Source organism: Mus pahari, chromosome 2 (assembly GCF_900095145.1).
Source record: "Mus pahari chromosome 2, PAHARI_EIJ_v1.1, whole genome shotgun sequence".
Lineage (NCBI taxonomy): Eukaryota > Metazoa > Chordata > Mammalia > Rodentia > Muridae > Mus > Mus pahari.
In genome coordinates, this window is record NC_034591.1 from 136994039 (window position 1) to 137008522 (window position 14484).

Consider the following 14484-nt stretch of genomic DNA (forward strand, 5'->3'; position numbering starts at 1 on the left):
CTTTTCTTTTCTTTTCTTTTCTTTTCTTTTCTTTTCTCCAACTCTTGGTTTGATTTTTTTAAAAACGGTTCTTATTTATTTATTTTTGGTCTAACATTGGGCGCCATTGTGGAATTATTTTTATGGATGGGTTAATTGATAATGAACTAGTAAAAGTGCCTTTCAGAAGGGAAATAAGACAAAGCTCAGGAAGATATGGATTAGAAAAAAATCTTCAGGCCTTCAAGGAGAGGATGGTGTTCACTGGAACCAGACAAAGAACATGGCAAGGATTCACATAAGACAGTTTCAGTAAATAAAATTAAAACATCTTTACTAGATAAATGCACCATCTATGCTAATGATGAGCACTGTGGGAACCCCAAGGTACTCCTGGGGTGCAGTTCATTCTGCTCTGGAAGTCCATGAATGGGCTTCCAGTGGGATCAAAAGGGAGAGACCACACAGCTCAGGGTCAGATTTCTTCCCTTCCCAGACCCGGTGCTCCTCGCGCCATTACATGGCTCCAGACCCAGATGGATGCCATCTCTGGGGTACTTGGAGGTCCCAGTGAGGCGCAAGGCTAGACTTCCCTGTTCCATCCCCCTTTTCTGCAGGGGCCTCTCTGCCCTGTATTCTATATATGGGAGGTTTAAGTTCCCACCTGAGGACTAGTGGGCCAGCTGTGTCATGTCAAGGCAGGACATTGCAGGATCCCCGAAGGAGGGGTCCTTTTATTCTTTTTCTGTCTCCACTGCCATACATTGCCTCCCTGGTGTGAGGACACTGAGACTCCAGGGCCAGGGGCCTGGCAGGCTGGAGGCGACCCCAGGAATCTTGAAGGCTATCATGGGAAGATGCCCCAGCAGTGTGGCCTGGATGACCCACTTGGCTGGTTTAACTCAGTGAGCAAGGTAGGTTTCAGGTAGTCTTTGGGCCTCAGTGACTACAGGAACAAGCATGTGAAAACTGTAATTGTCTAGTAAACACAAGCTGGTCCATTGATCTGCTTCAGGCCCATTACAGCCAGCTGGGTGAAGGCTGGAGGCGAATGAATTAGGGGGTTCCCCCGGCCAGTGCAGGACTGCTGCCTGGTAGGCTTCCCAGAGTGATCCCGCCTTGAGGGAACTAAGTTGGCTGAGCATCCTGCAGATCCCTAGGACCTGCTGTAGGCATCACTGGTCATCTGGCTACCAGGTAAGGCATGTAAGTCACTACCAAAGACAGGCATGGTAGGACCAGGGGAGTCTGGTTAGGATTGGAGGCCCTGGAGAAACTATAATGCTGTATACCAGAGGAGGATGCAGGCTACAAATTCATCCTCCTCCTCCTCTTCTTCCTCTTCTTTTAATGGTGGGAAAATGTAAAACCCAAGGCATTGAGAAACGAAATAGTAGAAGGTTGTCCACTCAGATATTATCAGTAGTTCATACTGTATGATTGGAGAGCATTTTCATTTGTCTTTTATTTCTGCACCGACTAGACTTTCAAAAGGAACTATATGTGACTTAAGATCGAATGAAATGGCTGGGTGGATTTTCCTTGAGCTCAAGAGGGGAAAAGCAAATCCCAGGGTCAGCATCCAGGGAGGTTAGGCCTTAGCGTTGGACCTGGCTCTGCTAACCGCCTTCACCGGCCATGGTCCTTCTGCCATGAATCCTTGCGTGCACTTGGGCATCGCATCTGGCTCACAGATGTGAGTATGCTGGGACGACTGCCTGGAAAAAGGGCTGAGGCAATGGAGATGGAGCAGGCACCAAGGGAGAACTCTCTTCAGGATGCTGGGGCCCCAGGCTTCCCAGCTGTGGGTTCCTCTTCCTCCTGCTGGGCATCCTCTGCCACAAGCCACTCCCGCCACCCACCTCCCATTACTCTAATGGAAGCCAACCGTCCTCACCTCAGTCCTATTACCACCCACGGAGAGAAGTGGGCTGCAATTCTGAGCGATGCTGGGAGGCGACTGGCCAGCTCTTGGGTCATCCATTGTTCTGAATGTCACTGGTAGCTGCAATTACAAGCTTATTCAGCTCCCAGAGCACAGCCCCAGTTTTTTTTTTTTTTCCTCACAGTAGTGAGGAGGAAGGAGGGAGGGGGCCAGCGCCAGGTCCCCAGCCAGTGGTGGGAAGAGGGAGAAGCTGGCACATAGCTGCTGTTTCCTGCCTTGTCACAGGGATGCCATGCTAAGATGCTGCCTGCCTGCCTGCCTAGTGGGGCTCCTCTCACTCCCCAGGCTCCCCCTTGAGGGTTCACTTCCCTGGCTAGCAAGCACAGGCCGTTTGCCCAAGCTGTGTGGGAGTTAGTCTCTTCATCCTGCTTTAGCAGCCTCTGCCAGTCCACAAGGGCTCCTTTGCACCTGGCTCCCTGCTGCCTGTCCCTGCCTCCCCTTCACAGACAAGCTTTCAGATTTGCAGTTCTTCCCTCTCCAACAAGCAGCACTCACTGGAAGGCTCCAGGTCTGCGGGGAGAGTCATTCCTGACACAGATAGCAGCTGGGGACCTGGGGAGACTGTCCTCTCTCCCCTATGACAGCCTTCTCTGCTTCTTTGGGAGCCAGTGGGGGTCCCTCTAGACCCCTGTGACTGTCTACAGTGTTGGCCTCAAGATAACACAATTGAACAGATAGGTAAACTCTTGGATCCCCTAAGAGAAGAGCCCAAGGATTAAGAAACAGGTAGGTCCCCTACTCAGCCCAGCAATAGGAGAATGATATGCTACAAACTTGTGTTGACCTTGACCTCAGCTGGAAAGCAGAGGAAAAACAAAACAGAAGGCACTTCCAGAATTGGATAAAAGATCTTACTTGTTTTGGATTCTTTGTCACTCAAAGTCTTCTGTTGAGACAAGTTAAGTTTCTCTCCAGACACCCTCTGTCTGGAGACTGACAGAGATAGTAGGAACCCAGTCTGGCCATGGCAAGAAGTTTAAGGGCAGTCCAGAGGCTCTGGCATGCCTGTGGTAGCCTATACTCTGGTCTTTGGCCTTGGCATGGTCTTCTTGATGAGCTGTCAGTAAGTTTAGTCTATTGTCTCTGGAGGTGGGTCACCTGGCCCAAGGAAAGGGACAAAGGACCATGTAAGGCTCAGGAGCAGATGCTGGAATTCCAATGGGAGCAAATTTGTCTCAGTTTGGAGTTTCCCCAGAAACCAATAGACACATGAGTTATTGAGTCCTCCCAAAGGTTCCAAAAAGCTGGCATCAGACCAATAGATAAAACAGACTATAGGAAACTATAAGCCAGACAGACAGGACTATAGCTGAAATCTGGAGACAGGCCACTGATCTGGGATGACTGCCTGTCTCATGCAGAAATGACTCTGTTCCTTGTAGGAGCCTGAGAATCCCTCCTGGAACATTCCCGAGAAACTCCTACCTTTTGTTTTTTCTCCTCCAGTACTTCTGTCTCTAAGCCTATTGCCTGAACTTCTAGCAGAGACATAGCAAACCTTTGAGAAGTAAGAGAAGGGTTTTACTACCATCCACTCCAAGCTTTGAAAACCTTCACTGTCACAGGGTACTGCATTCCTTCTTGGTGCTGCTGGATATGGTGGGTCCAGGGGAGCCATGCAACAGGACTCGGAAGACTGTGAGAATGGAAGAGAGGCAAGGAAAGAGTCTGCCCCACCCGGGCCTTAGCATCCCTGTTCACCCTTTCCAAAAGAGTCTTATGCTTAGGCAGTACGAGCACAATGTTCACTGAAGACGGCATTAACTGCTTGGGCAGGAGGCCACTTCTCTTCCTCTGCCAACTGAACAGTGACCATCCAAAGGAAGGAGCCAGTGCCCTCTGTCTCGTTCTGTGGCGTCACCCGTACCCCCTCCTCTCCTCTTTCCTCTCCTCCCCTCCTCTTGTGTCTTCCATTGCTCTTCTTCCTAACTTTCTGATGAGCTGTTTTTACTCTGTTGTCCAGGTGCCCTAGAAGCAGAGGGCTTCTCAGGGGGCCAAGTGAGCCTTGTGTGCCCCAAACTTGGGAGAGACCACACAAAGTGGAGCACACCTAGCCCTCCCATTTTGTCTCCTCTCCTCCATCCTGGCAAACCTTCAGGGAGCCTCCACCTTTTCCTAAGCCTTGGATTTAAGAATCCAGACTATGTGTCCCTCTGTTGGCCCCTAGGATCTGCCTCAGAGTCATGTCTTTTTCTGTTACTCCTCTTAAGGGCATCTGAGTAGCAATGCCTTTGTGGTGTGTGTGTGTGTGTGTGTGTGTGTGTGTGTGTGTGTGTGTGTGAATGTGAGTGTGTTTTTTAATATTCCTTATTATTTCCCAAGGAGTGAAAAGGGCACAATTCTAGAATCATGGAATCTCAAATATGAAAATGGAGAGTATTGAGAGTTCAAGGCCAGGTGTTGGTATTGACTACATATGACTGCCCCTGAGTCAACCTCCCTCTCCACCCATGCAGAGCAGGGAGAATCTCCTGTCTGCTCCTCCTCATGGAGCTCCTCAGAGATCAGTGACATTACACGTAAATGCTACTTTCTAGACAGACCCAGCCCTTTACTCTACAGATGAGGAAACTGAGGGCCAGGGATTAACATCATTTCCACATCTGGGGATTCAAGATGGGGCCAGAATGTAGGTGATGTGAAGGAAAAAGAAACATGAGAGATCGGCAGAGACTGAGAGAAGATGAAAGGCAGAGGGAGGTGGCAGTGATGTGGGTGATGAGGAGGAGGAGGGGGGCTTCGAAAAGCACAAGGCAGCGGGGGAGAGACGCGCAGTGGGTGTGTGGTGAAAGCCTGGTGACAGGGCCACAGCAAAGGTGACTGAGGCAAGAGGGAGTGTGATTGGCTTAGACAGAATGAGGACAGCACAGGGCAGGGACAGCAAGCCCAGCCATATCTCCACTGCCCTTCCTCTCCAGGTTGTGAGCTAGCCCAGCAAGGGTTGAGAAATCCTTACAGTTAAAGCCAGTCTCCTTGGCCCCTTTTTGGAAGGAGAAAGGTCGGTAGGAAAACTGAATCTGCCACAGGAAGGCAAGCTAGAGTGCGTGGGTTGAGCATCTCCTGAGTCCAGCCACCCGGTCACAAGGAATACCCGCATGTGTGAAGTCAAAATCATCTCTTGTTTGCCAAATCTATTAATTTACACAAGCCGATCAGAAGGAAGGAACGTGGCTGGGTATAGAGCAATGGGGTATAATGACCCTGAGGAGTGGGAATCCCTTACATAGGACCAGAGGAAGGAAAGAGGAATGGGCGGATGGGAAGGCAGAGAAAAGCGAACAGACCACACAAGACTAACAGGAGGCCAAAGCAGCTCATGTTGGATGCTGGGCTCAGAGAGGAAGAGGGGTGGCAGGGAGCAGAGGAAGGTCCAGTTCGCACCTTTGGGAAGCCAGGTCAGAGCAGGCAGGCTTCTGCTCGGTGTCAGCAGCGGGGCAGCAGAATTGGTGTAGCACAGTCTCACTCCTGCAGGCAGAGAGGGAGAAGGTCAGAGTGTAAGGCCGGCTGAGTTCAGCTCTAAAGACCCCTCAGCATCTTCCTCCCCAAACCTGGCTGCCCTTGCCCAACCGGAAACCACCGCAATCAAACACTGCTCTGGAAGAGTGTGCAGAACACAATGTCCGTCCATCCTGGTTTCCCCAATCATTCCTGGGTCAATTCAAACACAGGCCCTTAGCACAGTTTCCCTGGCCTACTGATCTTGTACTGCAGAGCGCATCTCTGCAGGAGGCTCCCACCCGCGATTCTCTGTTCATAGAGACCTCTTTTATTCTTGTTTTCTATGATCCTGTTCCTTAGAAGTTCTGTAAGGCAGGACATGGTCTAAACACGAGGACTTGGCATCTGTAAACCGCTGTAAAGCCTGCCCCACGCATGCAAAGCCTCCACACGTGCAGATGGACTTCGTGTTGCCTCCCGGAAGTTGGAGGTATGCTGCTTGGTGAGAGATGTCAGCAAGATGCCTGGTGGAGACGAGACAGTGGAAGTGTGGGTTCTCACTGGAACTCTGGATGGCATGGCCAGCTGTATTCATGTTTCAGCTCTGTGGGCCTCCACTTACCAGCTCTATTGAGACAACTTACACTTTTACTGCGATCAGGAAATTGAACTGGAGGTCTGGTTCTCAACCCTAGCTGCCTATTAGAACCACCAGTGCCTAGGTTCTGCGCCCCGGGGTCTCTGAGTTCATGTGGTCTGGCAGGGGTTCAATCACCAGGTTCCTTTATAAACTGCAGGCTGCCAAGGTCCCCCCCTGCTAACACACTGTGTGCCTGCTTTGAGCCAACGTGGAGCTAATGCTACACTTGTTGGCTGACGTTACCTTGTCCTGTTGTCAACTCTCCTTTCTTAAGTCTAGACCTGACAGTCTAGATGCATCCTGGGTCCTCTGAAAGAGGGTTCCAGACTCCTTAAGGTCCCGAGTACCTTGTCCAAACCAACACTTTACTTAAAGCACATTTTGCAGAACAATAAAGGGGGAAAAGTTATGTCTCTGGGGAGCAGAGATTTTGTGCCACTTCGCAGACCCCTCCCCGCCCCCAGACCCAATTTTGGAATCTGCCACCCAGATTAAGAGTCCCTAAGTTCTGAGATAGGAGATCTAGATAGGGTACAACATTCAGCTATAACCGTGGAAGAAAGTAACAATGGAACTTACCTTAAATAGATAAACATAATAACACAGAGAGTATATGTTTAAGCAAGAAAAAAAATCAGAAGGAAACAGAACTATAGCTTATGAGTTGGGGAGATGTTTTTGAACAAGATGGAGAACAAAGATACCAATAAGAGAAAGATATGCTGGCATTGTGGTGTATCAGAGGCTGAGATAGACAGGACAGCTTAAGGCTAGCTTGAGCCTTATAACACGTTCAAAGCTAGCTAGCACTATGAAGTGAAACCCTATTGTTATACAACAACACTATTACACGTCAAAGGCAGTAGACTGGGAAGGCGTCTTGCACCGTATACAGAAGAAGGTGTTAAGACTTGATTCCGACGTTCTCCATGGGCGGCTGTGTTTGAACACTTGGTGTAGCTGGTGGGGCTGTTCAGGAAGGCTGTTGGTCCTTTAGGACAAGAGGCATGGCTGATAGAGGTGGGTACCTGGGGGCTCTTTCTGGTCCTGTCTCTTGCTTGCTAGGCTTCTAGCATACGGATAAAACCACATTGCAAATCTCCACTACCACAGACCAGAGGTTCCCACCACCATGGTCTAAGCCGCTCCAGTCCCCGTGTCTCCCCTGCCATGCTGAACTGTGACTTCTAAAACTGCTAGCATAAACCTCTTGTGCCTCAAGTGGCTTCTCTCGGCTGTTCTGTCAAGTTAATAGTCTTCCTACATTGAGCTCTAAAGCATCCAGAAGGAAAAGACAAAGCCAGGAGAAAAAAAAATGTGGAAATAGTTCTTGGAAGAAGAGGAAACCTAAGGAGCGGATAGTTATATGAAGAGATGCTCCACATAGCTTGTAACAGGCAAATTGCAAATTAAGCTAGCACTGAGGTACCATAGCCTATTCATCAGATGGGCAAACATGAACAAGATTGCCAGTGTTATAAGGCTGTGGGAGACAGGGACTCTCAGCTCTGCCTGAGTAGGTATGATTCTTATAGCTGCTTGGGGGAACTAGAAAGGATATATCTGCCCATCCAGAAATACCACTGCTGGGATTTTATACTTACAAGGACTCAAACATTTCTCAGAAAGGTATTTACTCCAAATGTTTAAGGGAACATTGCTTTGTGGGAAGAAAGAACAGCTAGAAACAACACTCCAGGCAGCAAGGAATGGGTGATAAACCTGTGAGACCTTCAGCCATACCTTGTAATTACATGGCTGTCCAAAAGAGCCAGCACTTTATCTCTTGGTCTAAGAATAGATGTCCACACTTAGGGCTAAATTGGAAAATCTGAGAACCTCAATTGAGAAAATGTTTGCATCTGATTGGCCTGTAGGAAAGCCTGTGGGAGACCTTTTCTTGATTAATCATTGATGTGGGAGGGCCCAGGCTACTGTGGGAAGTGCCACTCCTGGGCAGGTGATCCCGGCTGTATAAAAAAGCAAGCTGAACAAGCCACAAGATGCAAGCCAGTGTATTGTGATCCCTTGCTCCTCTGTGTCTCTGTGTCAGCTCTTGCCTCCAGAATGCAAATTAAGCTAGCACTGAGGTGCTTTCCTTTTTGAGTTCCTGCTCAGACTCCCTTCGGTGATGTTATGCTAAGTCTAAGCCAGATAAACCCTTTCTTTCTCAAGTAGTCTTTGGTCATTGTGGTTACCACAGCAGTAGAATTCGAACCGGCACGCCCCCAAGTGTGAAGTCTACACGAGCATGTGCCATGCTTCGTGCGCAGAGTAAGTTGTTAACTTTGGCTACTGCAGCAGAGGAAGCTGAGACCAAAAGAAAAGAGGTCAGACGTACAAGAGAAAAAGCAATGCTTGGTGTGACAGTGATCAAAAAAAAAAAAAAAAAAAAAAAAAAGTCAACTATAAATTTGTGTTTATGCTATTACTGTAAATACATTAAAATGGAATATATATTTGGATGGGAACAGAAAGTGTCAGAAGCCAACACCAATACTGTTGTCACTTTAGGAATCACATATTGATTTTATCTTGAATTTTCTAATTTAAAGGGTTAATTATAGGTTAGGATATACCCTATGATTATAGATTGGTTAATTTGTTATTCAACTAATATGGCATTATAAAAAGGCAAGGACTGAGGGCAGTCAATGAGAGAATGAAGGCTTGGCATGCCGAAGAGCATGAATTTAACATCTAATACTCCACTAATACCTCCCCCCAAACTTCTGAGAACATAAAAACCACAGGAAATGGAATTTGACAGAGAGGACACTGAGGAGACACGGGAACTGTATGTGATGTACCAGGAACACAGGTCCTGGACCACAAAAGGGACATCAGTGGAAAAAACTGAGAGAGCACGGGTCTGGGTGACCAGGACGGATGGTAGATGATTGATAAGTGGACAGCTGGCAGAAAAATGATGGTTAAATGGCCCAACCCCCAACAAAACCCCATCAATAGAACAAAACTCCCTCAACAGAAGAAGAAACTGAGGCGCCGTGTGTTTGTGAACTGCCAGTGGTGTGTCAAGTTTACACGTGTTTACCTCCTTCCTCACGGCAACTCTTCATGCTGTGCACTGCCAGCCCCTTTTATACACAAAAGAAATGGGTAAGCAACTCGTCCAAACTTTATCACGACGCAACATTCCCAAGGCCATGTGCTTGATCACTTGGTTCCCAGCTAGTGCCGCTGTGTTTCGGAAATCTGTGGACCCTTCAGACATGGAGTCCAGCCTATGAAGAGTCTACTTAGTGCTGGTGTGAACCAGAGCTCCTTGCTTCCTGGTCTCTACCACATGAGGAGCCCTACCACACACTCCCGCTGACACCAGCGTAGCTGACCCAGCCACTGCATCCTCCCACCTGAATGATGGACTGACCCCTCCTCCACTGAAAACGTGAGTCAAAATAAACACTTCCTCTCATAAGTAGTTTGCATCAGTATTGGGTTGGGGGCAACAGGAAAAGTGGTTGATACAGGTCGACCAAGGTACAATGACAGCTCGACGGGCTGGTTCAGGGATTGTGCCCCTGGCCCTTTCGGGGAAACCGAGATTGGTGCCTGGCACAAGGCTGGTTCTCAGTACATTGACAAAGGTTAAAGCTATAGTGTGGTTGCAGCTGGGAAGAAAGCCATGAGTGAGCTCAAGAATTAACAGCCTCACACGGTCTCCTGTGCTCGGGACTGACGATTACCCTGACATTGTCCTAGAGCTTGGAACTGGTTCCCTAATCAACAGGACAGATTCTCTCTTCTCTTTCTCTCTTCATCCTTCCCTTCCCACCCTTCAGGAGAGCCATCCCCACCTGAAGGAACTGTGTTCCAGAGGCTGAGGGGGAACCCAAGAGGCAGGAGAAGGGAGTAGCGGGTTTGTTCCTGAGGTTTCTAGGGTGGGACCAGCCCAAGGCTGTTCATGTGAACCATCAGTGTTCCTGAGTATAGTCCATTTGCCAATAAAGTCCAAGTGAAGAAGCATCTCTTCCTGACCCAAGGACTTGGCATCATCATACCCCAGGCTGGCTTGTGGCACAGCTGCAAGGCATTGGAAGTCCTCACACATGGATCCCAATCCCTGTGTGTTCCTGAGTCACTTATCTTTTAGGACACCCATGTTCTCAATGGTCTCACCAGGCCAACAGCAACATCTGGCCTTTTGGGGCTTTTAAGAGAACAAGAACTGCAGTCAATAGACATCATGAGGGGGGAGGACATGTAGGTGGCCTGGCATTCCTGACCACAACACCAAGTGTCACCATGGTTGTACAGTTCCTGGAATTCTCCCACAGCTCCAGTGGGAAGGCAAAAAGGCAGTCTGGCAGTCTCCTATAAAGTTAGATACACTCTAGCCATATGCCCCTGCAACTGTATTTACTCAAGATAAAAACACTCAGGGACACAAAACTATTCATAGCAGCAGATACACATAGAAAGGGGGAAAGCAACAGTTTAAATGCCCCTTTATCTGCTAAAGGGACAAGCAAATTGTAGCTTATCTGTATGGTGGAATAGATGCTGTGTAAAGGGGAACCAGTCCACATGCCCCAAAGTGGATGGATTCCCAACATGTTCCAGTAAACCAAAGCCAGTCTAGAAAAGGCAGAGGGTCTGTTTCTGCCACATGGGAAAGGCCTGATACAGAAGGAATGCAGATCATCTGGGGCTATGGAAATGCTCTACATCTTGATAATGACAGCAGTTACACAACGGCAGACGTCTGTCAGAGCACATCAGCCCATGCCCTTAGAGTGAGTGGATTTCATTGTATATAATTGCACCCAAATAGAACTGATTTTAAAAGAGAAAAAGACCGAATCTGCTTCCCCTCTTTCTCCCTTCTTACGTTTTTCCTGAGCCTATTAAGCCATTTCATCTTTAAATCCTCCCTCTACCCACAACCCCAGGTCACTTGAGTATTAACCTCCTTCCCAGCTGCGGAGGAGATGCTGTATTCCCTCCTTCCTCCTGCTGGATTGCTTTTGCAGAGACCAGATGGCTCATCACTGAGCTGGAGGAGTGCAGGGGCCAGAAAATGGGACAATGAGAAACCTGGGAGTGGGATGGGAGAAACTAAGGAGCCAGGTCCAAGGCCCAAGAGTCCCTGGGATGTGTGGCAGAAATTATCTGAGCTGAAGTCGGACATCTGTGTGCACCACAGTCCACTCTGGGATGCATTGTACGGGATGCAATGATGGTCATCGTTAATGAGGCTCCTGTCCCCAAATTGTTTATTTCACTGAGTGGTGGGGATTTGACTATGGATGGGAAGTCACCATGAGAGAAAGTTAAGCCCTGTGTAGGGCCAGACTCTTTTAATGACCACTGCTAATACTATTAGTCTCTGCTCCAGGGACTGGCAGCCATAGCTCATGGTAGATGTCAGTGTAGATGTCCTGTGCTTTGTGGAACACTCTGAGCGTGATATAGAAGGATGTGGAAGATCTCAGTATGGCGAGTGATGACAGCTCTTCTTGGAGCTGGCACTCACAGCACAGAAAGCTATGTTGTGTTAGTCTTGGAACATGGTGACGGCCCAGTCAGTTTCAGGGCCCTGCCAGAGCCTTCCAGGGCCAGGCATCTCTACCTGGAGCCCCCGCTGCTTTCTTACTTTCCTTTGGGGTAACCTCAGATCTTCCCACTCCGGCCACCAGGAGAAAGATGGTTGACAGAGTCTTGGGTGGTGGGCATCTGGCTGTCCCCTTCAGCCAGACCCTTCTCAAGAGCATGCTGCAGTTTATCAGGTGTCCCCATGAAGAGGAGGCTGGTCTTGTGGTGAACCATCAGACACTCCAGGAACATGGAAGTTAAGAGGAAAGTGGAGAAGGAAGACCATAAGCTTGCTGTATCATGGAAGTATGATGTGGTCTGTTATGCATTAGAGCTGCGTGCTAGCTTTAATTTGGGGGAGGGGGAGCAGGTTTCCTGCATGGGGCAAAAACAAACAAACAAGCAAGCAGGCAACTTGGGAGGCTTATACCTGCAATCTGAACACTCCAGACCAGCGCTTCTCAACCTTTCCTGATGCTGCGACCCCTAACACAGTTCCTTGTGTTGTGGTGACCCCCAACTGTAAAATTATTTCGTTGTTAGTTCATAATTATAAACTTGCTACTGTTTTGAATTGTAATGTAAATATCTGATATGCAGGTTATCAATATCTGATATGCAGGTTATCTGATATGCGACCCCCCAAGGGGGTCATGACCCCCAGGTAGAAAACCACTGCTTATAGAAGATAGGCAAGAGAATTGCCATGGGCTCATAATCGCCCTGGAGTAAGTAGTGACTTCCTGGCCAGATGAGCTGCAGGGCAAGACACTGCGTCAAAAGCCAACTCTACTTCCTCAAATAAAGCATCTAAACATTCTAATCCAAAGTCCTTGATTGTCACCGAGAAACCTAGCCCTACCTCATTCAGCCCTGCTCTTGTATTGAGGAGCTGCCTGCAGTGTCCCTTAGCAGTGTACCCTATGTCACTGTGTCAGGAAGCCTTGATGAGCTTTCAGTCCTTCCCAGTACCATGGACTTTACAGCCATTTCCTCATGGTGGAAGGAGTTAGTAAGGGATGTGTAATTACCTCACTCTGGTTTCTGTTACTGTCACCAAATTCCCGATGCTGCATGTATCAAAAACAAAAAATGTCCTGGCTCGGGATTTTAGAAGTTGGAAAATCTAAGCAGTATGGCTATGGGAGGGTCTCCCTTGCTGTACCCAAACATGGCAGCAGGCACAAGATGGCAGGTGTGTGTGTGTGTGTGTGTGTGTGTGTGTGTGTGACAGGGCTCATATGGTATGAGGACAAGAGAGCTGAGAGAGGTCAGGTTAAGTTATGGCAGGCCACCCTTGTGGGACCTAATCTGCTTTTGTGGGAATTAATCTACTGCTCTGAGACTGGCATTAATCCTTTAAAGCTCATGACCCAATCACTTCCCATTAAATGCCACCTTCTGAAGATCACAGCACCTTCAGATTTTATATATTGAAATATATTGGGAAGCAGGCTTTGGCACAAATATTGACAGGGACAAACTACATCCAAATCTGTAGCAAAAACTCAACTTCATTTAAGAGTGGTATGGAGAGGGAATGAATTAAAACACAAAGCATTTGAATACGAGTTAGCTTAATCAATGGCGGCTGCTATCAACATGTGTAACATAAGCCTGGTTCCCTTCCCCGTGTGGCTCTGAGTAACAGGTCCTCTCTATCCCCTGTCCTTTCTCCATCTCCTACCGGCCTCCAAGGCTGTTAGCTTCATAGGCTGTTTTGTCTGGGTGCAGACACTTGCTTGCATCTCCAGCCACAAGCCCATGATTTCTCTATTAGTCAGCTCTCTTTTCTTCCCCGGCTAGCTCCCAGAAGAGTCGATGCTCAGTGAGCTTCCCTTCCCTTTGCTCTCTTGTCCTTGCTGCTGGCATCTGAGGTCTTCCTCAGTCCCTCAGCAGCACCTTCCCATGGGGATTCCCAATAATTTCATTCCCAAAAATGAGGGAGCATTCCAGTCCCCAGTGAACTCAGCTCTAGCAATAGTCAGTGGCCAGAGCCTCATCCTCCATTCATGGTTTCTCTCCTTGGCAGAGGAGTGAGCTATTCTCCTTCCTGATCCTTTTTTTTTTACAAAAAATGGTAATAACAGGTAACCAGCACTGGGAGGAAGTCCAAGCAGCTGCTCCAGAGAGACCCACGAAGAAAGGAACCACTAACCAGCCTCAGCTGCCAGCCATTTGATGACCATCCCTAAAGCCAAGGCTTGTCGCCCCAGCCGGGCCTCCCTCCTTCGGGCTCTGCGGAACAGAAAAGAGCTGTCTCCATTAAGCCCTGGACAGATTGCAGTTTTCTTTAAAGTAGAGACTTCACTGCATGCTGAGTTTGGGGCTTGGTTTTAAGACACCAGTTTCACAGCATGGTGTGGCTGTGTGCCTGAAGTCACGTGAGGCTGAGAGGGAGCCACTCATTCATGGGGAGAGAGATTTCGCAGAGGCCTCATCTCGAATCACAGCAGAAGGCATGGCTTCCGGAACAACAGTAGGCTGTAGACTTGTGAGACCTGCCTTCAGATGTTGTCTTCTTACTGAGATGGCTTTGGATTCACAGGCAGCTTCTCTGACCTCTTTCAGCCTGAGTTGCTCAGCTGTCAAAGAGCCGCCCTGAAGCACGCACGAACCTGTGAGCTCTCAGCGGCTCTCCTGATGACTAACTGGCTGCAACATCCGGTTTTTTTTTCCTGGTGCATTGCTGGGGTTTATATGCATTGCACAGCTCCCTACACTAGAATGAGCTTTCCAGAGCCACTCCTGTGGCCAATTCATTTCCACATGCAGTGCAGGACGTGGCCAGGCACATGATAGAACAGCCGCTACTCGTCATAGAATCCATAAATAAATCCTGGCTCCTGAGGGACTCAAAAGCAATGAGAGTATCGAGGGAGTAGACACACACACACACACACACACACACACACACACACACACA

General features: G+C 48.5%; 1 protein-coding gene across 7 annotated transcripts in view; it reads right to left on the bottom strand.

Moving 5' to 3' along the window:
* The window catches only part of Iqsec3 (IQ motif and Sec7 domain 3), a 98205-nt gene that overhangs the window by 64911 nt on the left and 18810 nt on the right, over nucleotides 1–14484 (bottom strand). For 6 of the 7 annotated variants that reach the window (XR_003843275.1, XR_003843276.1, XM_021190581.2 and 3 more), the window contains one exon: nucleotides 5306–5389. Coding sequence is in view for 3 of the 7 variants with exons in the window: in XM_021190581.2 (XP_021046240.1) it covers nucleotides 5306–5389 (84 nt within the window). In the remaining 4 variants the exon portion in view is untranslated. Of the gene's footprint in view, nucleotides 1–3452; nucleotides 3486–5305; nucleotides 5390–14484 lie in introns of those variants that run through there. The other variant, XM_029535368.1, reaches the window with a different exon arrangement.